At 41.1% G+C, this 26,152-nt stretch overlaps 1 protein-coding gene across 1 annotated transcript in view; it reads right to left on the bottom strand.

Moving 5' to 3' along the window:
- Positions 1 to 26,152, bottom strand: part of LOC138658304 (uncharacterized) — a 238,014-nt gene that overhangs the window by 71,092 nt on the left and 140,770 nt on the right. Inside the window, exons 10-13 of the mRNA XM_069745780.1 lie at positions 16,395 to 16,455; positions 15,415 to 15,559; positions 13,479 to 13,558; positions 12,303 to 12,366 (exon numbers count right to left, since the gene is read on the bottom strand). Of these exons, the coding sequence (XP_069601881.1) occupies positions 12,303 to 12,366; positions 13,479 to 13,558; positions 15,415 to 15,559; positions 16,395 to 16,455 (350 nt within the window). The remainder of the gene's footprint in view (positions 1 to 12,302; positions 12,367 to 13,478; positions 13,559 to 15,414; positions 15,560 to 16,394; positions 16,456 to 26,152) is intronic.

The following is a 26,152-nucleotide window of genomic DNA, read 5'->3' as shown; positions in this document are numbered from 1 at the left end:
GACCATGTTCGTGATGACAACGGGGGGAAAGACCCCCATCGGGCATTAGGAGAGCTTAGGAATAGGCACAGGCTGAGTTAGGAGGTGCCCCATTCCACAGTTCCCTACTATTGGGTCCTAGCTTCCCTTTTTCCCATCTCATTTTTTGTGTTTATTGTGCCATCCGCTGGACTGACCCTTAAGGTCATGGCACCGTGTCAAGAGGGAATTTAATTTTATAGTAATGTACAAGAATGTTTTATTGTGATAGGTCTTATATATAAATCTGCAGGAACCAGGGGAAGCAATTCTGACCATCCATTTGCCTAGTTCTTTTGCTCTCATCCACTATCCGCCTGGTATTTTGGCCTTGGACTGTAACCTAAATGCACCTTTGTCTCTTCCCTTTGTTTATGATGTATCCTCCTGGCTATTGACCTTAAATTCCTGACTATTCCGATTCATGGTTTGTCCGTGAGAAGTGTCTCAGCGTCACACACACACGGCAAAAACTAGTTCACGCTGCTGTTTTTTATTCTCTCATATTCTGTCATTGAAAATAATAGTCATTTAAACAGCCCAATTGAATAACATTGGTCCTGGTGCTGTTGCTGTCCATTTTTTCATGGACAGCACTCAACCCAAACATATGCTCGTGTGAAAATGGGAGTTGTAGTCTGAGTCTGTGAATAATAATCCAAAGAGTCAAGTTATTTATAATGAAATGCAGTAGCTGGGTAGTGACATGGTGACTGTAAATTGATTGATCTGAGATATACTGCAGTAACAGCACCATAACCCCTTCACTACCCAGGCGATTTTCCATTTTTGTTTTTCCTCCCCATAACTTTTTTTATTTTTCCATCCCCATAGTCGTATGAGGACTTTTTCGTGGGATGATTTGTACTTTTCAATAACTTTCTTAATTTTATCATGTGCTGCACTGGAAAGCAAGGAAAAATTCCACATGTGTTGAAATTGCAAAAAAAAGTACAATTCCATAGTTGTTTGTTGGGTTTTTTATTTACTATATTCATTATATGGTTAAACTGACCAGTCAATATGACTCTGGAGGTCAAAATACGAGTACACAGATACCAAAGTATACCTTTTATTTATTTAAGTAGTGAAAACAAAATTCGGAAATCAGTAATAACATTTTTTTTTAGCTTTTTCAGCCATTTTCTTATACCTGTAACATTTTCATTTTTCAAGATATGAGGCTGTATGAGGGTTTATTTTTTGCGCCCTAAGATACATTTTTTACTGACACCATTATATGGTAGATACGACATTTTGATCACTTATTTTATTGCAATATTGCAATGTTGCGGAGGCCAAAAATTTAATTCTGGCATTTTAATTTTACTTTTCATTACATTATGTACTTTAGATTTTGACACATCAGACTTTTCGAAATCAGCAATGCCAAAAACATGTATTTTTAATTTTCTTATTGTTTTATTTTTAAATGGGGCAAAAGTAGAGTGCGTACTTTTTTATAAATTTTTTTCATACTTTTTAAAACTTTTTTGTTATTTTTTACTGTAGGTAATAGTCTCCTATGGAGATTTGAAGCTGCTATCTTCTTGTGGTATACATAGCATTACAAGATATAGTGAAAATCACGATCTCTTACAAATCCAAGATAAAATACTAGGGAGAAATTAGCGCAAACAGGGTCTTATCTGACATACAATTATAGATCATAATCAGATTCTACTAACCTGATTTATTATTTAAAAATCATTTTAAAATCATTTGTACACCTGCTGTGGTTCCACAGGCTACAAAACTGACAAGTATGAAGATAGGAATAATTTGTGAATGTCTCTTGAGCGGTATGGAAGACGTCAAATCTCAGCGATTTATTCAAACATGTGGTTTTTCTTCTATTCAACGCTTTTCAAAGTGTCAAGCACTTCTTCCTCAGGAAATGAGCACATATCTTTGAGACATCCACAAATTATTCGATCTCTTATGAATTTCAGCCACGGATTCATAATGAAAAGCAAATAGTGGATTTTCAGTATTGCGATCTGCTGCAAATGTATCTGGCGAGAATCTAATTTTTGGGGGGAATTTGTCAAACCGGGCAAATTCAAATTTCAAAAGATCCTTTTATTTCTCATAAACATGCATTCCCAGCCAAGTGGATATGATGATATGTTTGTGAGCTGGTCAGGAGAAATACTTGTTTGCTGTTAATTATAGTCTATGGTCAACAACTAAACTAAAATAGAGTATTTACATCTTGGCAATTGTTAATTGATTATTATATTTTTTTGGTACCAATGATTACCAGGATTTGTTCAAGCCATTTTTTGCTGATAGATTGCTAAAGAATGAATATAAATAAAGGTAAAATAATAGTCAATCTAATTAACTAGTTTCTCCTCTATGTAGCACTACCTTCTAATGATTAACATACGGTGAACCCAGAAAGCAAAGTACAAAGATTTGTAACTAATTTATGAAAAGTGTAATTTTTATGTGTTCACTACAATTAGAAATTTCTTTTTAAATTATTAATTTTCCAGATAAGTTTTGAAAATAAATCACTGAGTCTCATTATGGAAATTATGGCTGTTGATAGGGACTGGGAGGCTTAAACAAGTAGGGTCCAATTCATCAAGCATTTTTCACTAGAATTGTGCCATACAACTACTTTAAATGTTGAGAAATTGTTGCGTAAGTGCACTTGACAAATTCATCAGAATTTAAGCCACAAAGTAGAGCAATTACAACAGAAATGTCTAAAAATCAGTTTTGATGAATCATGGGTCTTCATTTTTTTAGGTCTGTATCAGTCTTATCCCTGCAAACTAAAGTGTAACTACTTAGATTGGAAAATATTGATCAAACTGATTAGATTTTCCTGTGTGTTCCGAGCTGCGGGGCCCCACTAGTAAAACCTGCCAGAAGGGCTCATTTCCGTGTCAGCCACTTACTACAGTGTAATGTAGATACATCTTCATGATACACCTTCATGATAAATGCTATCCAATTATCTATGTTTTCCTTACTGCAGTATCACTACCTTGATCAATTGGCCCAAAGAAGACAGCACAAGTCAAAGGGCCCAGTCAAAACCATGCTTACACAAAACTAGAGCAAGAGCAGACGGTACATTTGTTGTGTTTTGTGCCTTTTTTTTGTTTGCTCTAATTTATTATTTTTTTGTGCCTTTTTTAACCTTATTTCTAAATGTTTGGGTTTTTGTATTCCACTTTGAGAGCTGAGTCTTCTAATTCCAGATATTTTAGCCTGATTCATTGACTGAAACTTTTTTTTTAAAAAAAGCTCATGTTAGGTTCTGCTCCAAATTCATGAATTGTGTGTGCCATTTTGATGAATTTGGCACAAAATTAGCAATTAATTTCACAAGACAAAAAAGTGATTTAAAAATGTAAATAATGAATAGGAGCCATAGACTTTATAGTGCACAGAGTAGACATATGTTATTAAACCCTTCAAATTAAAAATAGTAAAGTTAGTTACTATGACTATCATTATTTCAAAGTTTATTAACAAGGTTATTAGCTGAAAAATGTACAGTTATAATTTAAAAGGGTGTTCTGAAGTTTAAAAGTTATCCCTTTTTCACAGAATAGGGGATCATTTTCTGATCGCTTGGGGTACACTGAGTCCGACTACTGTGACCCCCCCCTGAACCAGAGAAATGGAGGTCGATCATGCGCACTACTACTCCATTATTCTAATGGGAGTGCCAAAGGTCAGCTGAGCATAGTGCTCGGCAATCTGCAATGCCCCAGGTAAAAACAAAGCTAGCAGTAGTGATCATGACCTCCACACCATTCAGCGGGGACACTCTCTAGATCATTAGGGGTCACTGCAGTTGGACCCCCCTTAAGCTGAAAGACTACTTTGAAAAAACATGAGAGAGTCCATTCTGTAAACTAGAAAGAGTGTTGCAGTCTGCAAAAGTTATCAACTAACTGTAGTCAATTATTAAATAGGTATGGGTTCCACCACTAGGCCCCCACAGATTTGGACTTAATTAATCAGATCTCCCCTGACTGCAAGACTTTGGCCAGTTCTGTGTCAATAGACAAAAACCAACAAGAAGACTAGAAAGGTCAAATAGGAATGTTTATGCACTTGTAAAGGGGTAAGAAGAAGACGCAATGTGTCACTATCCAATTTTGGATTTGTGACAGCTTTGGCACTACTTTAATTAAAAAATTTGGGTTTCATGCCAGCAAGAGTTATTGTCAGTTTTCCTTGCTGCAATCAGCTGAGATGCTAGGTCAGCTGATGTGGATGGTGACCACTCCCACCATCCTTTAAGTAGTCACATGTCATATCAGCTGACTGTTGGTAACAGAGTTTTATATGTATGCCAGCCTTGGAGTTGCAGCTCTCTGTTGTCAGCGATATATCTGCTACTTCTGTGGAGTTTGGGGTCCTGTTTCCATGTCCTCTCTGGTGTGGAGCTTGGCAGCAGTGCCTGGAGCAAAGTGGCTTGTTTATTTACCTTGTTTGTCTCATGCTTGTCACTATCCCCTGTGTTTGCACCATCTGTAGTGGTCAGGCTAGCATCCAAACTGGCCAATGCACTAGCCAGGGTTTAGTGAGTTGACATCTAGGGACCAGGTTCGTGGTGACGGTGGGGGGCAGGACCCACATAGGGCATTAGGGGAGCTTAGGGATAGGCACAGGCTGAGTTAGGAGGTGCTCCATTCCGCAGTTCCCTACTATTGGGGCCTTCCTTCTCCTTTTCCCATCCCGTTGTTGCCGTTTGTTGTGCCGTCCACTGGAGCAACCCTTGTGGTCGTGACACCGTGTTAAGAGGGAATAGAATTTTATAGTAATGTGCAAGAATGTTTTATTGTTATAGGTCTTGTACATAAATCTGCTTTTTATCCAGGGGAACCAAAGGGATACAGTTACCAGTATTCAGGGTAAGATATAGTTAAAAGCTTGGGAATAGCCCACATGTTGGAAAAGGTTAGATCAGATAAAAAGGAAAGCACTTTCTAGTACAAGAGAGAGTCGGAAAATCTCAGACAGTGTAAGGAGTGACAGGTTCAAGGTCAGCAGATGCATAGGCAGTGAACTGTCCTATCAGTCTCATGTCTCTCAAACAGTAGGAGGACACATCTGAGGTTTTGCACAGATCCTGGGGCGATCCAGGGTCTATGGCACAGAAGAGGCAACAGATCTTTCTCCCCTAAGTGGAAGAGGTCAGTCAGGTTACAACAAGAGGGAATATGGTGGGCCTCATTAAAATTGTAATGCTAGATAGGAAGTCCCTGGTACCAACAGAAGCTGTTGAGGTAGGGGCATTTGGGGCAGAATGGAGGCAAGAACTAATAGTACACTGGGCAAAAGGAACACCAACCGTTTCGCCTCATTCTGTATACTGCAGCTGAATGTAGCTAAATTACACAGTAAAGCCAAACCTGTTGAACCAGACCAAATGTCTCTTGTAGTATGAGCAGCTGTTTCCGGTCCTAAGGATGAGGAGGTAACAAGGACTCTCGAACGACAAGTGAGTACAGAACAAAACCCACAGCACAACACACATATTGTATGTCAGGTTCCTGTTTAGAAGAAGGGTTTCAGGGTGAGGAGAATTCAGAACCATCCCACAGCACCGGACCTGGGCCCCCTTCACACATACAATTGAAGTGTTAAGCACTCTGGGCATGACAGAGCCCTTTCAGAATCCTCTTCTGCTCAAGGTTTTTTCCCAGCCCAGCACCAGCCTCTTTAGCTTGATTGATCGCTCACTGTTTGTGTGATATCAAAGAGGCTGGTGCTGGGCTGGAAAACAATCTGCGCTGGGAGAGGATTCTGAAAGTACTCTGTCATGTGCAGAGTACTCAACATGTTAATTGTATGAGTGAAGGGGGGCCCAGTGTTGTGGTACAGTTCTGACTTCTCTGTCACATCCAGAGAACATAAAGATTTATTTGCATATGTACTGAAATACTAATTTCTCGGTAATGCAGCAACAGACAGAACATATACCGTATATACTCGAGTATAAGCTGAGATTTTCAGCCCATTTTTTGGGCTGAAAGTCCCCCCCTCGGTTTATACTCGAGTCATACCTGGGGGTGGGCAAAGGAGGGGTGTGGGGGCTGTCTATTTATACTTACCTGCTTCAGCGCAGTCCCTGCAGTCCCTACTTCTTCCAGCACTGCATCTTCTTCCTGTATTGAGCGGTCACATGGTACCGCTCATTACAGTCATGAATATGCGGCTCCACCTCCCATAGAGGTGGAGCCGCATATTCATGACTGAAAATGAGCGGTAACTGTGACCGCGCAATACAGGAAGAAGATGCAGCGCCTGGAGAAGCAGGGACCGCGCCGGAGCAGGTAAGTATACGGGGAGGGGAGCGCTGTGCGATATTTACCTGCTCCTCGCTCCGGTACGGCTCCGTCTCCAGCGTCCTCTGGCAGTGACGCTCAGGTTAGAGGGTGCGGTGACGTAGTCAGTGCGCGCCCTCTGCTGAGCGTCAGTGCTGGAGACGGAGCCGCACGAGGAGCAGGTAAATATTGAAAGCGCCGGCGTCCTGAGCAAGAGAGGTGAGTATGTGATTTTTTTTTTTTTATTGCAGCAGCAGCAGCATTATATATTGGACAGCTTTATATGGAGCATCTATGGGGCAATAATCAATGGTGCAGAGCATTCTATATGGCACAGCTTTCTATGGAGCATCTATGGGGCCATAATGAACAGTGCAGAGCATTATATATGGGGCACAGCTTTATGTGGAGCATCTATGGGGCAATAATGAACGGTATGGAGCATCTATGGGGCCATAATGAACGGTGCAGAGCATTATATATGGCAGAGCTTTATGTGGAGCATCTATGGGGCAATAATGAACGGTGCAGAGCATTATATATGGCACAGCTTTCTATGGAACATCTATGGGGCAATAATGAACGGTGCAGAGCATTATATGTGGCACAGCTTTATATGGCACAGCTATGGGGCAATAATGAACGGTATGGAGCATCTATTTTTATTTTTGAAATTCACCGGTAGCTGCTGCATTTCCTACCCTAGGCTTATACTTGAGTCAATAAGTTTTCCTAGTTTTTTGTGGCAAAATTAGGGGGGTCGGCTTATACTCGGGTCGGCTTATACTCGAGTATATACGGTAAATGTATTGATGTATTTAGCTTTCAAAGATCTGCGTGTCATCTGAGAGAAACGGATCACGCTGTGTTAACACACGGATCAAGCTTTGGTCAGAGTTTGATCATAGCATGATTTGCATAATCGACCCGATTCGCTTGGATGAGTGAATCTACGGCCGTCTGCACCTGCCCTTATTTCGACAGGGTTAATGGAACAGCTACACTCATAACAAAGCAGCATAAAATTCAAAGAAATTAATAATTTATGGAAAACTGCCTACAAACACCACATTCTAGGAATTACATTATTGTGAAGCAAATTACAAAATATTTCTTTAAAAATGTGTTTACCAAAATCTCTCTCAATAAATACACTAACAACTTAGTATTGGAAGCAAAATTACCCTTCACTTCTATGAAAACAAAAAGGAAGACACGTATGGGAATGTTTCCTCTCCTAGCACACAGATCCTGTCAGCATTAAAGCTAATGAATTAGAATAAAGAAAGGGTCATGGCCTTTATGACGACCACATGCTTCAGTAGGAAGAAACGTGACTTGTAATATCAATGCTCCTGGTTATTAAATTCCCCAGCTAGTCTAGTATGTCAGTCCTTACAAAAAGTCTGATGTTTAACCTTTGACCGCATTTACGTTTTCCTATATAAAGCTATTGTTCTTCATGTGCCTATATTTTCCACTGCCAACATTTTTATACTTTCTACTGTTCTTTCTTGGTACTTTTTAATATAATCAATAAAATAGAACAAGAAAATAAAGAAGATTTAGAATAAGGCTGTTTGCATACATAGCAGATTTTTCGCGTTTTTTTCGTGGTTTTTCGCTATAAAAACGCTATAAAACCGCAAAACAACCGCTCACATTAAGCATCCTATTTAATAGAATGCAATCCGCATTTTTTGTGCACATGCTGCATTTTTTTCCTGAGCGGATTCGCATTCCAGAAAAAAACGCAGCATATTCATTAAGTTTGCGGAATCGCGGGGATTCCGCACACCTAGGAAAGCATTGATCTGCTTATTTTCCGCATGGGGCAATGCCCACCATGCGAGAAGTAAACTGATCATGTGCGGTTGGTACCCAGGGTGGAGGACTCTCCTCCACGGACTGGGCACCATATAATTGTTGAAAAAAAAGAATTAAAATAAAAAAATCAGGATATACTCACCCTCTGATGGCCCCGGAGTCTTCCTGCCCCTCAGCGCTGCACGGGGCCGCTTCTGTTCCTGTAGATGGTGTGTGAAGGACCTGCGATGATGTCGCGGTCACGTGACCGCGACGTCATCGAAGGTCCTGCACACACACCATCTATAGGAACGGAAGCCGCTGAGGAGATCGGCTGTTTACGGTAGGTGAGTATAACCATTTTTTTTTTTTTAAATTATTTTTAACATTCTATCTTTTACTATTGATGCGGCATAGGCAGTATCAATAGTAAAAAGTTGGTCACACTTGTCAAGCACTATGTTTGACAAGTGTGACCAACCTGTCAGTCAGTTTTCCAAGCGATGCTACAGATCGCTTGGAAAATGCTAGCATTCTGCAAGCTAATTATGCTTGCAAAACGCTAGTTTTCTGCGGGAATATGCATGCCAATTCCGCATGCAATATTCCCGCGGCAGGAGGCGCAGAATTGCCGCGGAAATTTCCGCGGCAATTCTGCAATGTGTGCACTTAGCCTAAAGGTTCGCAACTTTGACAAGTTAGAGAAACCTATAACCCAGAACAGGGTAATAAGTACCCTCCACCCCAAAAAATAAAAATGCTCCATTGCACACATTGCTAAAGATTGCATATGCAAGAAAATAGGCTCTGAAACGAAGGCTTATCTGTCAAAGAAAGTGTGCTTCATGGCTTGTAAGATGGACAAGCCATAAGCGATATCAACTTTTACATTTTTTTTGCATTTTGTGTTTTACCTAACAAAGTCTGTGAGTATTATTAACCCCTTAAGGACCAAGCCACTTTCTGCGTTAATGACCAAGCCTCATTTTTTATATTTGACCATAGTCAGTTTATGAGGTAATAACTCTGAAACACTTCAACGAATACCACTGACTCTGAGATTGTTTTTTGTGACATATTGTACTTCATGATAGTGATAAAATTTGGTCGATATGACTTTAGCATTTATTTGTGAAAATATCAGAAATTTGGTGCAACTCTTAAAAATTTCACAATTTTCACATTTTTAATTCTCATGCCCTTTAACCAGAGAGTTATGTCACACAATATAGTTAATAAATAACATTTCCCTCATGTCTCCTTTACATCAGCACAATTTTTGAAACATAAATTTTATTGTAAGGAAGTTAGAAGGGTTAAAAATTACAAAACCATTTTTTTCAGGGACCACATCGCATTTGAAGAGACTTTGGGGGGGGATCTATATGGCAGAAAATAACTAAAAGCAACACCATTCTAAAAATGTCAAAGTCCTCAAAACCACATTCAAGAAGTTCATTAAACGTTTAGGTGCTTCACAGAAATTAATGCAACGCGGAAGGAATGAATGAACATTTTACTTTTTTCCCCAAAATTTTACCTTCGCCCTAAATGAAGCACAAAAATTATTGTGCAACTTATCCTGAATGTGCTGATACCCCATATATGGGGGAAAACTACTGTTTAGGCATATGGCTTGGCTCAGAAGGCAAGGAACACTGTTTGACTTTTTGAACGCAAAATTGGCTGAAAACGAGAGCATACACCATGTCAAGTTTGGAGAGTTCCTGATGTGCCTAAACAGTGGAAACCCCCCACAAATGACCCCATTTTGGAAACTAGACCTCTCAAAGAATGTATCTAGATGTGTGGTGAGCACCTTGTGCTTCACAGAAGTTTATAACGCAGAGCCATGAAAACATAAAATCAAATGTTTCCCTCAAAAAATGTTCTTTTAACCCCAATTTCTTTTATTTTTACAATAGTAACAGGAGAAAATAGACCCACAAATTTGTTGTGCAATTTCTCCTGAGTGCGTCAATACCCCATATGTGGTTGAAAACAACTTTTGAGGCACAGTGCAAAGCTCAGAAGGGAAGAAGCGCTATACTGGAGTTCAAATTTTCCAGGAATAGTTTGAGGGTGCCATGTCACATTGGCTGAGCCACTGAGGTGCCAGAAAAGCAGACCCCCCTATAATCGACACAATTTTATAAACTACACTTCTCAATGACTTCTCAATCTAGGGGTGCAGTAGTAAGAGGAAGCAGTGATACCCCTGAAGGACCTTTGTAAGATGTGACCATAGTGAAGAAATACTGCCATCTGCTGCCCGGGCGAAATCAGGTGGAACCCATTTGTACCAGGAGAATTGCAGGGGAGCAGCTTCATCTGCTAAACACAGGATAAAAAACCCCTCGCGCCAAAGCACAGACAGAGTCGGCACCATGAGAGAGGAGCAGACACGGACCAGGGTTGGCTCTGCAGCCACAGGCTTCAGTGGGAAGTCTGCACCCCCAGGCTGCTGGTCACCACCTGACAAGGTTCAGACCAGGTTTGGTAAGACCCAGAGTTTCGACTGCTCCAGTAAAGACCAGGAACTGCGCCCTACGCTGGTCAAGACCCAGAAACCAAATGTCGCCTGTCAAGATCCGATCCCCATTCCTCTCCACTCTAAGCCCAGCAGTCAAACAGTGAAGATCTGTGTGGAGACAATGATTAAAGAGACACGTCTGTGATTGCAGAAGGACAGCAGGAGAGAGCAGAGCTGTCATGTCCAGGTTTCACATACGGTCCCGAAGTTGGCCGGGGTCAGGACAACAGGTTGGAAAGGGCCAGTTGGTGTGTGGAAGGCTCAGCACGCTGTAATAGACTTCGTCAGAAAGACGCGCAGCCTAGTGATTAAACCCGTTGACCCCCGCAAGGGCCAGAGTTCAAGAGAGAGAATCTATTTGATAATTCCTGTGAATGGGGTTACAACCTTCGTGAAGAGATCATTAGTGAAGAACTTTTGTTGTTAATTTACTCGTATTAGTATTTTGTTTATTGTTTGATTTGCCTTGTTATTATCACTAACTGTCAAGAATTACTGTCAATTACTATTGTATTTAAACAGAATTATATCATTCACTGACTGTTTTTGTATTAAAATCTGTGTATTGCATCCGGTCATTACATTTGGTGTAGTTGGCAAGATGCAACTCTAGGTAAAAAAAGCAAACAAAACACATAATTTTAAAGAGGCGGTCATCAATCTATAGAAGGGAACCGCTCCCCAGACTTGTATCTTCCTACTTGTCAGTGCTGTGATGCACTTGACGGTTTGTACCAGTATCATCATTGCACCACTGGCTCAAACTGTAGACTCTCCAATGCTGCAAGCATATGTAGCTTTCCTGGAGCAGACATAGACTGAAGAGGGAACCTGAGCAAGAACAATATATAGGCCCTTTGCAGTCCAATAGCTCATCATAATGCACAATGCCACCTACATTAGCGGTAGAAGCGGGGCCCTCTACATTTTGGATCCTTGTGTGACTTGCACAGGTTGCACCAATGGTATGCCCACCCTGCAGCTTTGCCTCTGCAGTATCAGAGGAGTGCAGTGGGATTGTAGCCAAAAGTGCACTCCAGCTCCAGAGCAGCGCTTACAAGCTCTATTTTAACTTTTATTGTCTACTGAATATTGTCTGGGAAATCTAGGAATGATGGTTGGTGACATAGGCAATTAGCAGCAAACAAATAAAAAAAATACTTATGGTAGTTCATGAAAACTGAGGATTCTTAATGACAAGTAAATTGCAAAGTTGCTTGTTTTACAAGGATTTTGCAATTTTACCATGTTAGATGATTAGCATAACTCTTTAAAAATAATAACTTTGGAGTAAAAATTAATAAAGTCATTTTAATTTTACTTTGTTTTGATAATTGTTTGCAAATCGTTTTCCTGTGTTTCAGCCTACAGAATGCAAACGATCATGAACTAAATTGACCTTCAGCACTTCTGTAATGAGCTGAGGGTAGCTGTTCTGCCAGGAGGGGTATGCATGTTCCTCCAAATCCCAAAATGGTTCCATAAAATGATAAGACGGACATCCTCATGACTCAGTCTAAATTGCGCGAGTTACTGTAGTCATATGAAACGTCAGCAGCAGTTGACACATCAAGTAACAGAGGCAATCACCGGTGTAACATTGTGCCATCGATATAACTTGGTTCTCCCCATAGATTTATTACCTGCACAGTCCAAATCACAATGAGTCCTCCTGTCTCTTAATGAGAAGGTTGATGGTCCTGCAGTCTACAAAACATTAAAGTGAGAGTAAATGAAGGTCATTCTTCACAGGAGACATAGGCTGCTGAAGGCAGTTGTAACCAGCGTCATGACAATGATATGTAGACTGCAGAAAGGCGCCCTGCCATTTAGACTTCATTTCATGCAGTAATCTGTCACTTTTATTGGGACTACCGTGATTGTCTAACGGCGGCCACCTTAATTGCTGCATAAGATGGTTCTGCCAGTAGTGAGACGATCATTCTAATGCACCAGTATGACAATTGCCATCCCGTGATTCTTCTTTTTGGTTATTGATGACACATGCACGTCATAAATTATATCATATACATATTGCGCTCATTTTTCTTTCACCAGCTAGGTCATTTACACTTGTTTAACCCCTTAAGGACTTGCCGTTTTGGGACTACATGACAAACAAAATAATGTGTTCGTTGATGTAGCCTCTTTTTTTTAAGGATGAGTTGTATTTTGCTAGTGACAGCATTTTGGGGTACAGATAACCTACTGCCGAACTTTTATAAAGTCTTTATGTGGAGAAATAGAAAAAATAACCAGCAGTTCTGTCGTCATTTTTTCGTGTTACACGTGTGGCACAAATAAGATGTTACCTTTCTTCTGTTAGTGAGCACAATTACGGCAGTAGTAAATTTATAAAGTTTCTTTTTGCTTTACAACTTTTTTTTTTACAATAAGCACAGCATAATCGTTTTTGTGATGCCATTTTCTGAGATACGGACGTTTTACAATTTGCTATTAATGGAGTCGTGTGAGAACTTACTTTTTTGTGTGACAAGATGTAGTTATTAGTTATTAGTGGTGATGAGTGAGTGTAATTGTTGCTCAGGTTTTCCCTATATCCCATGGGATATGACAGGCTGTGGTGAATGGCAGACATTTTGTCAGGTCTCCGATTGCCGGTACCGCACCCTGTGATTGCGCTGCAGGGGTGCCAATGGGCTGACAGAAGGAGTATTTTCCCATTGTCAAAATCCTCATGTGTTACTGTTATTATTAATGGCGTATGTGTGGTTAAACTGCTCGGATTGGCAAGACTTACATTTTTAATATTTGAAAAAAAAAAGAATTTTTAACCAAAACAAGATTCAGTGTATTACCTGAGGCCGAGGTTTCATTTCCATATTAAACGAAGGGGTTCTGAAGGAAGCTGAATAGGATGTTCTTAGTAAAATAGATCCTGGTAAAAAAAATATTAAAGAATATGTAACCCAACATTTTTAGTAATAAGACATATCATGTCAAACAGAATTGGACAGTCCATTTGAAATGTATTTAAACACAATATAGTAACATAGTAACATAGTTAGTAAGGCCGAAAAAAGACATTTGTCCATCCAGTTCAGCCTATATTCCATCATAATAAATAAATACCCAGATCTACGTCCTTCTACAGAACCTAATAATTGTATGATACAATATTGTTCTGCTCCAGGAAGACATCCAGGCCTCTCTTGAACCCCTCGACTGAGTTCGCCATCACCACCTCCTCAGGCAAGCAATTCCAGATTCTCACTGCCCTAACAGTAAAGAATCCTCTTCTATGTTGGTGGAAAAACCTTCTCTCCTCCAGACGCAAAGAATGCCCCCTTGTGCCCGTCACCTTCCTTGGTATAAACAGATCCTCAGCGAGATATTTGTATTGTCCCCTTATATACTTATACATGGTTATTAGATCGCCCCTCAGTCGTCTTTTTTCTAGACTAAATAATCCTAATTTCGCTAATCTATCTGGGTATTGTAGTTCTCCCATCCCCTTTATTAATTTTGTTGCCCTCCTTTGTACCCTCTCTAGTTCCATTATATCCTTCCTGAGCACCGGTGCCCAAAACTGGACACAGTACTCCATGTGCGGTCTAACTAGGGATTTGTACAGAGGCAGTATAATGCTCTCATCATGTGTATCCAGACCTCTTTTAATGCACCCCATGATCCTGTTTGCCTTGGCAGCTGCTGCCTGGCACTGGCTGCTCCAGGTAAGTTTATCATTAACTAGGATCCCCAAGTCCTTCTCCCTGTCAGATTTACCCAGTGGTTTCCCGTTCAGTGTGTAATGGTGATATTGATTCCCTCTTCCCATGTGTATAACCTTACATTTATCATTGTTAAACCTCATCTGCCACCTTTCAGCCCAAGTTTCCAACTTATCCAGATCCATCTGTAGCAATACATTTCATTGTATGAATTTTTCAATTCAGGACCAGAAAATAGAAATGGCAGAATGAACACATATGCTTGTGATATCATACTCTTAGAGCAATATATTATTTATATTGAAAGAGGGCCTATCAAATCTCCTAATATGTGTGTTTTAGTATCAGTGCTCGATAGAAGTGTTACATGCAATGATAAGCCAAATGTTTCAAACAGGGACAGACATATCTTTGGTGCAACCTGTGCGGACGCAGAGGGACTCAAAATAAAGGGCCCCTTTTGACATTCTAAACAGGTGAAATTGTGCGTTATGATAAGATATTGGGCTGCAAAGCGACCATATATTGGTCTTGCGCAGGAATCCTCTTTTGTCTGTGTCCTCCGGTGGTATCAAACATCGGGTAAAGCCAGGGTCACACAACCATAGATTGTCAGTTATGCTAATGACACTATGATCAAACTCTGATCAGTGCCTGCTCTAAGTGTCAGCGTAGTGTGATCCAATTCTCTCAGATGAGAGAATCTGAGCACACTGTGAGGAGAAGATAAAGTACAAAACTTCTCCATCTTCTTCATTCTGTGAGTCCGCGGAAATTATACCGCATGCAGATGTCATCCGAGTGCAGTCCAATGATTTCCACGCACCCATAGACTTGAATAGGCGACTCAAATTGCAACATGCGATAAAAAAATCAGATATCACAAGGCCGATTAATACGGTGGGGTGACTGAGCCCCAACACTGGTAAACTTGGTGCAAATAGCAGCACAGCCACAAGCAGGACTGATTTGAAAAATTCATCGCACAATGAATCCCCGCTATGTCTGGCCTTTACGGCTGAATTCCCTTCATGTGTCATGTCCATCAGGTAAGAAAACTTACTTTTAAAAGGATGCACAGAACATTCTCTTTTCTCTAGTAAAAATGGCACAGGAGGAACGTGAGGTGACACCGAGCTGTAGCTTGATGTCGTATTAATAGTTGCAGGCCTATCCTGAGTGAGATGCACCACAATCTGACATTTACCCTGAAAAAAAAAATGCACAAATCCTGCTAAAAAGTCACACATTTCAGTAACACATCCTTGATACCATAGATAAATAAGAGACAGATAATATATACAGTACAGGCCAAAAGTTTGGACACACCTTCTCATTTAAAGATTTTTCTGTATTTTCATGTCTATGAAAATTGTACATTCACACTGAAGGCATCAAAACTATGAATTAACACATGTGGAATTATATACTTAACAAAAAAGGGTGAAACAACTGAAAATATGTCTTATATTCTAGGTTCTTCAAAGTAGCCACCTTTTGCTTTGATGACTGCTTTCAACGTTTATTTCATTAATAGTCCATGTAAGAATTAAAATTAATTGGTTTTATACAGTAACACACGAGATGATGCCAAGAAATGCTGAACCCCCCCCCCCACACACACACACACTCAGACAGTGCCCCCAAGGGGGAAAAGACCAAAACGCCCCATGATCTAATGTAATCAATTGCTGGCCAAAGATATATCCAAAAGTCTAGGTACAGCTAGCCATACTCCTATACACAGACATCCCACAAAAATATGTTAAAATTAAATGTGACTAGATCCCGTAACATGTAAATGGGGTCTGATAAATAAGTACCAGGCTTGAGGTGGGAGGATAGCCGGAGAATGGACCCCGACGCGCGTTTCGCGGCAGCGCCGTGCCGTTTTCTCAAGGGGATGGCATTTGGTGCTGAGAAGGACCTTCAAATAGCCTAATGACCCCAGTCACATGGTGGCTAACAACGAATCCCTCTCAACAAATACGACATCGACTGCCGGAGTAATATATTGTTTAAAATTGATCTATTTGTACTTACAGATTTCACTAAAACCAAGGATGAGGATTTGGTGCTATCCACGATAACTGTTGTTCCAGCCCTATAATGGAATTGCATCATGTTAAGAAAAGGGAAAAGAACATGTTACAGAGCAAGGCTGCGTTCCCACGGTGAGTATTTGATGCGTTATTGTTGTTGCAGATTTTCTGCACCATTTTTTGCACCTGTTTGCTAAAATAATTAGCATTTTTTTCATGTGCTTTTATCACATTTTTTACTGCCATTTTTGTCTCTTTTGGGTACGTCATGCTTTAAATAAAGCTGCTTTATTTGTAATATTTCCTGGTATTAGGATTTGACAACACTATATTGGTACAGTCTTGCGTAGATTACATGTGGTTTTAGTGCGTTACCCGTGGATATTCTACATTTAGTGCAATTCTATGGGAAAAATACGCAAACAAAACTCAGAATACCCACAAGAAAATTGATATGCTACAGATTTCAAAAAGCCTCCGCATGTCAATTTATGCTGTGTAAAATATGAGCACAGTGAGCATGCGATTTCTATAAATCCCAACCACAGTGTGAGATGCTGCAGGTTTTATTTTGCCCAGCGGAAATACGCAGCGCCAAAAACTCAGTATGGAAACTTAACCTAAAAGAGAAAAGTGCAATTGTAAAAATTATAACATTAAGCCATAAATATTACACTTAGCACGCCTTAAATACAATATACAAATTTTACATTAAAGAGTATCTGCTACTTGCACCAAAAATTGTGTTAATTACCTTGTAAAAATCCTTAAGGTCTCTTGATTCTGAGAAACTCATCGAAAAGGACAAAAAGATTCAGAAAGCATCAAGAAAAAAGGCAGCACAAAGACACAACATTAATGCACTGCAGCCTGCTCCCAGAGAAAACTGGGAAGAAACGCTCTTTGGTCTGCAAAAAGAGATTTCACATACTGTTCTTCAAAAGCAACAAACGTAAATATCTCTGCAATGGCGAGACGCAGCACAAAATAGAAATGAGGGGCAGAATCAGGGATTTTTACAAGTTTTTTAACTACGGTAATTTTTTGTCCAAGTAACAGGTCCTATTTAATAGAATTTGTTTAGTACACCTTTGGTCTGCTTATTTTAATAGTTATTAATAAATATTATAATCATTACACTTGCACCTCTTTTTTCTTTTATGTTAAGTTCCCACAATAAGATTTTGATGACAAAAAATGGAAAGGAGCAGCACAATAAGGGGAGCTCTACGATTTTTATAGGGTACTTAACTAAATTTTTTATATAGTGACTGGCCCTTTTTAAATGAATGTTAATAATGTCAAAAGAGTACAGCTATGTGTTAGTTTAAAGCTGGCACTGGGATAATAGCTTAGGTCCCATAAAAGTAATAATTGTACAGCTATATGCTATATGTTATCTGTTCTGAATCATAATAAACAAGGAACCAGAAAAGTAGCACATAGAGATATACTTCATAAACCAAAGGTGAATATGATAACGTGCGTTAATCATGAATATAAGCATGTGCTACAAGCAAACCTATCAGGTTATAAAACCATCATACTGTGATTTAAACAAGGAAAATTATAATAAACCCCCCAAAAACAAGGTCTGCACGGGTGGGTCCCCTAAATATTAGTAACAGGGAAATTGGTCATCGAGTATGAAGAGAAGGTAGAATTAGGCTAGTTTCACGCTAGCGTTCGGCAGGGCTACAGATGACAGCCTTCTTCCTCCGTGAAGCCCTGCCCACTTCCACGCCTCTTCCTTCAGCTCCACCTGCGTCTGCATGTGTCCTGTGTACCCTATCTTTAACATTGGGTACGCAGGCCATGCGGATGGATGCAGATGCCTCTGCATGCGTCGCTTTGACGCCACGCTGACCACAAAAAATGCAACATGTTGCGTTCGACGCAGTTCAGCGCAGCGTCCAAACGACACATGTGGAGGCATCATCCGCATACATCCGCATGGCCTGCGTACCCAATGTTAAAGATAGGGTACGCAGAGCGCATGCAGGTGGAGCTGAAGGAAGAGGTGCGGCAGTGGGCGGGGCTTAACAGAGGAAGAAGGCTGCCATCCACAGCCCTGCCGAACGCTAATATGAAACCAGCCTTACCAAATGTGTTCTTTAGCTCTACATATACCAAAAAAGAGATTGTTGCCGATGTACCCAATTCCAGTGTCCATAATATGCCATTTAATATACTCAGGTGGTTAAATGTAGATAAGATCCAAGCAAAGGGAAATAAAATCAATGTGAACAAAGCCTCCAGCTGTGAATCTATATGTTCTTTAGGAACATGACTCAGTTATTGTCTATTGCTATGCCCCTATACATATTATTAGAGAATCTTTATTGCAGATCAGACCTCTGACCAGTGGGCCTTAAACTATGTCCTTTTCTCCGGTCCCTAGGCAAATTTCGAGGGGCTGCAGTGTACAAGCCAGTGGCCTTTAATTCCTCCTTACACTGCATGCACGCACACAGAGCATTCACAACTTAATGCAGCGGCACATGCAATGAAAGATTCCTTCTTGCTTTGAGTTAGTGTTCTGCGCTCCCGTTCCACTGATGAAGATTGCAGTCTCAGTATTTTATATGATGTATATGTTCCAGCCCCAGTGTCTCCTGTGACTTATATGCTCCAGATCCAGTGTATTCTATGTGATGTACATGCTCCAGCCCCACTGTCTAATATGTTATGTGTATGCTCCAGCCCCAGTTTTCCAATGTGATATATGTTAGGGTTCGAATTCCCGCCTCTGCACAGGGGGAGTCTCGGGCCATCTCCGCTGCGGTCCCCCATTCTTCTGCTACAGTGGAGCCTGCTCAGCAGAGACGTCGGTCCCAGCGTCTCGCTAGGTCTGACTCTGTACAAATAGTTACTTCTGCTTTTCCTGTATCTGCCATTGAAGTCAGTGCTGGGCAGTGGCGAGCAGTGCTTTTCTCATTCTGAGCATGCCCAGAGTAAGATCTCTCAGTGGAGATCGAGGGTCACATGTTCAGATACTGCAGCTAAATCCATTGGTCCTTTAAGGACGGTCCTGTAGGTGCTCAGGCTCTGTGGCAGCTTCTCATTGGCCCTTCTAGGAAGGTCCTGTACATGCTGCAACTATTTAAGGCTCGCATGGCCGCACGGCCATGCGCTAGTATCTTCTAAGTTATGTGCTTTGCGCCTGTGTGGTCATGTAAGACTGTGTTCAGGGACCCGGCTGAAATAAGCCCCTAGAATGCTGGCACCTCCGGCGAGGAGATTGTGTTTGTATGTATTCAGGGACCAGGCTGAAATAAGCCCCTAGAATGCTGGCACCTCCGGCGAGGAGATTGTGTTTGTATGTATTCAGGGACCAGGCTGAAATAAGCCCCTAGAATGCTGGCACCTCCGGCGAGGAGTTTTGTGTGCATGCATGACCACTGACTGCTCTCATTTGGGCAGTTAGTCTGTGCCTCTGTGAAAGTCTAACAGGGCGCAGTGCTTTGCTTTCGCTACTCTGTGAAGTAACAGAGCTAGTTCATACCGCCATATAGTGCAGCTGTTTGCTAGTAGCAGGTTCTCCTGCACGGTGGACCCCGGGCTGCGAACGCATCAACTACAGTAAAACATCCATATTTATTCGGTGCGTTCCGCTAGCCCTAACAATATATATGCCCCAGCTTTAGTATATCCAATGTGATGTATAGTCTCCTGCCCCAGTGTCTACTATGTGATTTATGTGCCCCAAACCCAAAGTCTACCAGGTAATTTATATGCATCTGTCCAAGTGTCTCCTATTTGATGTATATGCCCCAGCCCCGATGTCTCCTATAAGATGTATTCAGCAGTCTTGGTGCTTTTTACGTGGTATATACAGCTATTTCAGTCTCCTGTGTGATGTATAAACAGCAGTCTCAGTGTCTCCGATGCGATGTACACAGCAGTCTCGGTGTATCTTATGTTATGTATACAGCATTCTCTGTGTATCCATCTATGTCGAGCAAGAAAGGTTCACTCTCAAGAGGAGACAGGGCTTCTTTACGATAAGAAATAGTTACATAGTTACATCTGTGAAATATTAATCTGTGAATTAGTGTAACCAAAGAGCTGATGACAGAGTGAACCGTTGATGGTTTCAAGAAAAGCTGAGTTCCTTTTTTAGAAAAAAATAACAAATAATTATGTAAATGTATAAAGATCTTTTTTGAAAGTTTGGTCTAGTGAACCAACAATTAGAATCAGGAGGGAAAGATTAGATTTCTTATGGCAGACAGGATCATGCATTATGGTTGTACATACAGTCATGGCTGAAAGTGTTGGCACTCTTGATATTGTTTCAGAAAATGAAGTAGTACGGTACTCCTAGAAAATTATTGCAATTACACTTTTTGTTATACACATGTTTATTTCATTTGTGTATTGGAACAACACAAAAATAGACTGGACAACATTGTTGGAAACTTAATATTTGATTGCACACACTTTGGAATAAATAACTGCAATCAATCCTATAATCATTAGCAAGCTTCTTGCACCTCTCAACTGGAATTCTGGACCATTGTTCTTTTGCAAACTGTTCCACGTCTCTCATATGTGAAGGCGCCTTCCCCCAACAACAATTTTAAAATCTCTCCACAGGTGTTCAATGGGACATAGATCCGAACTTATTGCTGGCCACTTCAGAACTCTCAAGTGCTTTTTCCATCTATTTCACGGTCCTTTTCGAAGTATGTTTGAGGTCATTGTCCTGCCTGAAGAAATATGACCTAGGATGTAAAACCAGCTTTCTGACACTGAGCACTACATTGCAATCCGAAATCCTTTGGTAATCTTTAGATTTCATGATTTCTTGCACTAAGTCAAGGCACCTAGTCCCAAAGGCAGGAAAACAACCCCAAACATCTTTGAACCTCCACCATATTTGAATGTAGGCACTGTGCTCTTTTCTTTGCAAGCCTCATTCCGTTCCCGGTAATTAGTAGAATGATGTGCTTTACCAAAAAGGTCTATCTTAGTCTAGTCTATCCACAAGATGCTTTACCAGAAGGATTTTGTCTTACGTACGCACATTTTGGCAAACTGCAGTCTATCTTTTTTATATCTCTGCATCAGCAGTGGGGTCCTCCTGTGTCTCCTGCTAAAGCCTTTCATTTCATTCAAATGTCAACAAATAGTTCGCACTGACATTGATGCATCGTGAGCCTGCAGGACAGCTTGAATTTCTTGATTGGAGTTGCATATCCACCATCTAGATTTTACTGCGTTGCAACCTTTCATCAATTTTTCTCTGCCGTCCACATCCGGGGAGGCTAGCTACAGTGCCACGGGTTATAAACATCTTGATAACATTACGCACCATGGATAAAGGACAATCAAGATCTCTGGAGATGGACTTGACCTTGAGATTGTTAATATTTTTCAACAATTTTGGTTCTCAAGTCCTCAGACAGTTCTCTTCTCCTCTTTCTGTTCTCCGTGCTTAGTGTGGCACACAAAGACACACAATGTAAAGATTCAACTTCTCCCTTTATCTATCTGGTTTCAGGTGCGATTTTCATATTGCCCACACCTGTTACTTGGTACAGGTGCATTTAAACGTTCATGACATGCTTGAAACACAGTTGTTTACCCCCAATTTTGGAAAGGTGTCACACATTTTGTTCAGGCCATTTTGTTGGTTATGTGTTAAATTATCTCCAATTTCCTTTTTTCTCAGTTTTTTTGTGTTGTTCCAATATAAACAAAGGAAATAAACATGTGTATAATAAAACGTGCAATTGCAATAATTTTCTGGGAAAAGTACTGCATTTTCTGCAACAATTTCAAGGCTGCCAATACTTTCAGCTATGACTATATACCCTATTCCCTGCTTTATTCCTTGGTAGACCTTGATGGACGTGTCTCTTTTTGTAGCTATTATAGCTACTATGATTGACTGGTAAAATGCCACCTATAGAAGGACTTGTTGTCCAAAATCAATAAATCATGCAACTGATAAGCAATACGCTATGTAAATATATAATATCCAAGAGGAACCATGCACCCAGAAATGATATTCTATGCACCTCATTCTATTTTTAATGAGCACAACCAAGTTCCCATAGTGGTATAGCGGTGTACGCTAGGTTAAAGCGCGACTTACAAGTTAGTTAATTGGGGCTTCAGATTTCTGTACCTTATATCTTCCTATGCACACAAATAGGGAGTCAGTCAAGGGGATCATGGCAGGGAGAAGCTTTTGAGTCCTTGGATGGATTTTCTAAGCGTATTTTCTACAATAATGCAGCCGAACTCTGACCATGCTGCCCGCAGTTTGGGCAACATGAATCGGATGATAGGTTCTCTTTAAATTGCTGCTCAGAAATACCCAGAGCACAAGTAGAAATGTTTACCCAATTCATGGAACTTTGTTGTCAATATGTTCACATTTCTGCTTTACCAATAATTCAGGGTAATTCCTGACCTCTTGCACATACTATTAATAGTAATAAAAAAGCAATAGAAAAATAAAAAATATATAATTATTAGCCATAGAATCAAGATTAAATGATAAAGGGAAACATTTTCATCTACGGCAGTAATGGATTATGTCAGCGTGATGTCAAAGTGTGTCATTGTGCGACATCCTGTTAGTTGATAAACACATTAATGTATTGAACTAACATGAAAGCAAAGAAAAACATACAAATATAAAAAAGCTCAGACAGAGCCCAGAGGAACACTGTAGAGAAAGCTTAATATAGATTCCCAGAAACAGCCACGAGCAGGAACAAATCTCCATGGCATTAATAAATTACACTATTGCGCAGTTATCTTATTTTACTACAGTTATATTGCATTTTCTTGTTTGTATGTTATAATACTTTTATTACTCAGTCAAAATAATTTACAAAATGGGGAAATCTGTTTAATCTCTAAGAGCAATGCTGTGTTATGAACAGAGCATTTTATTTAATCTTGTTGTGTAGTTTTTGCATCTATAAATCGGATTAAATGTGCTGAAATATGGTAAAATAATTAGTACCTTGAATATGACCTGCTCTCGCAGACATAATGCTTTGTCCACATCCCTCTCCATTTACTATTGTTTCTACATTTTCTGAATAAAGTGCTCTGACAAACTAGTATTTCTATGATCCATTATATTGAATGTTTTTTGGATCCAGGAAGAATAAAGAAGAAATATATTTCCCGCTAGGGTTAAGCGACCTTGACCTTTTTAGAGTCGAGCCGTGTTTCGCGAAACCCGACTATCTTAAAAGTCGAGTCGAGTGGAATCGGCCGATTATCACAAAAAGTCGGGGATCGACCGAAACACGAAACCCAATGCAAGTAAATTGGGGAGCATAGTCGGCAGTGAGTGGAGGCCAGGAAAACACCTACACTGCCCATTTTAATGGCAAAAACATCCATTCTTGTTACAGAAGCTTGTCAATCGTAATTTAGCTTATAATAATTGGAAGGCATTTGAAATTGGGGGTCATTTGGCTAAAGTTGTGGGGGGTAGGGCTGGTTCAAGTAATTAGTGGGCCCAGTAAATCTGGACCACGTCATGGCAGTGGAGCAGGGAGAGGTAAGTATTTCAACTTTGCAAGTGCTGTGATCCTGAGCAAGCAGGGGGGGCCCACTCGTTGGCATTGGCACTGGCACAGGGCCCCTCAAAGTACAGCGGTGTGTTTGCACGGCGGGGGCGCCTCCCACCGGCAGCAACACTTTTGCGTACTATGAGGGGCCCTGTGCCAGTGACGTCGCCAACTAGTATTCCTCCCCACACCTGATGAAGGAACCTGCACTTTCATCTGCACCTTCCTCTTTGTCCCCGTGTAAGGTGGTATGGTATGCGGGAAGAGGAACCTGACTTTCAGCAGGGTCATAATCTTGCTGTGTAGCGTGCACGGGGAATGTTGCGTTATGAGTCAATGTACCAGCAGACTCATCTATCACTGGCTGGGCAATGGGCAGGATGAGGAGGAAACACAGATATAGGCCCAAAGAATAAAGTGGGCTAAATGCAGTTAAAAATTGGTAACACAGGACTAACCAGGGGGCATTGCAGTGGAGGACAACTGGAATGAGAGGCTGACACAGAGAGTAGGCCCAAATCAGTAAGTAGTCGAAATGCAGTTCAAAATTGGCAACAGTAGTAAACAGGCGGCACAGCTTTGTTCAGTGGAGGAGAACAGCAAGGAGTGGCAGACACCGATAGTAGGCCCCAACCCAACTAGTAGGCCAAATGCAGTCTAACATTAACAACTACTTAACGAGAGCCTGAAAATGGAATTTCAGGACAGGAAACCAGGAGAACAGCAAGGAGCGGCAGACACCGTTAGTAGGCCCTACCAAAGTAGTAGCCCCAATGCAGTTTTAAAATTCCTAGAGGCTGAAAACAAGACTATTGATGCTCTGCTTTTTTCAAAGGAGGACAGCTGTATTGAGTGGCGCAGACAGACACAGGTAGTAGGCCTTAAACCAAAAATGTGGCTCACTGCAGTTTAAAAAAGGTTACAGGGGTACACAGGCAGCATTGCTCTGGGCAGTGGAGGACAATTTCAATAGTGGACCGCAGACAGACTTTGTACGCCTACTATTAAAAAAAGGATGCTCTATGCAATTAAAAATAGGTTCCAGGGGTCCACGGGCAGCAGTGGTGTGGTCAGTGGAGGAGTAGTAGAAAGAACGGACAGGCTTCGAAGGCCTAACATAATAAAATTGGGCTGTAGGCACTTTATAATTGGTTCCAGGGGTACATGGGCAGCAGTAGACAGGTCAGTGAAGGCCTAGTGGAAGGAGGGACCACAGACAGGCTTCGAAGGCCTAACATAAAAAAATTGGGCTGTAGGCACTTTTAAATAGGTTCCAGGGGTACACGGGCAGCAGTGGTCTGGTCAGTGGAGGAGTAGTAGAAAGAAGGGACCGCAGACAGGCTTCGAAGGCCTAACATAAAAAAATTGGGCTGTAGGCACTTTATAATTGGTTCCAGGGGTACACGGGCAGCACTAGACAGGTCAGTGGAGGCCTAGTGGAAGGAGGGACCTTAGACAGGCTTCGAAGGCCTAACATAAAAAAATTGGGCTGTAGGCACTTTTAAATAGGTTCCAGGGGTACACGGGCAGCAGTGGTCTGGTCAGTGGAGGAGTAGTAGAAAGAACGGACCGCAGACAGGCTTCGAAGGCCTAACATAATAAAATTGGGCTGTAGGCACTTTGAATTCTCTTGCAGGGGTACACAGGCAGTGGGCACCATTGGTGTTGTCAGCGGCGGCCGATTGTAATGAGTGTCTGCCAGTTAGTAGTCCCAAAAAATCAATACATGTTAATGTCTCGCATTACAACAAAAAGAAAAACCAAAAGGGTGCAATCATTAGGTACAGGGTTGGGCTCCTCTGCGTAGTTTCAGACCTAGTAATTTTGCACAAAGTATTTACTTGGGTAAATATAGGACACTGCCCCTGACTATGTTAAGTACCATCATACATGTCAACACAATGGTATTGTCAGTGGCAGTAATTTACGGATGTCAGCGCATAGACTAAACATAGGTGTAACTGTGAGAGATAATTGTGTAAGTGGTAGAGCAATGTTTGAGCTGGGGGTGGGTGAACTCTCTTGTGGCCGGCGGTACATGCCCAGGGCCCCTCATGTTACAACAGTGTGTCTGACGTTGGGTGCGCACCACCACCGCCAGAGACACTTTATTGTACTATGAGGGACCCAGTGGCAGTACCGTAGACCAAAAGCGGGCACACCCACCTCTTCAGACAAACAGCACTCTCACGGGTGCTTGCGCCAAGTGGCGATA

Source organism: Ranitomeya imitator, chromosome 1 (assembly GCF_032444005.1).
Source record: "Ranitomeya imitator isolate aRanImi1 chromosome 1, aRanImi1.pri, whole genome shotgun sequence".
Classification (NCBI taxonomy): Eukaryota; Metazoa; Chordata; class Amphibia; order Anura; family Dendrobatidae; genus Ranitomeya; species Ranitomeya imitator.
The sequence above is the reverse complement of the archived record's forward strand: the minus strand, read 5'-3'. Positions and strand labels throughout refer to the sequence as shown.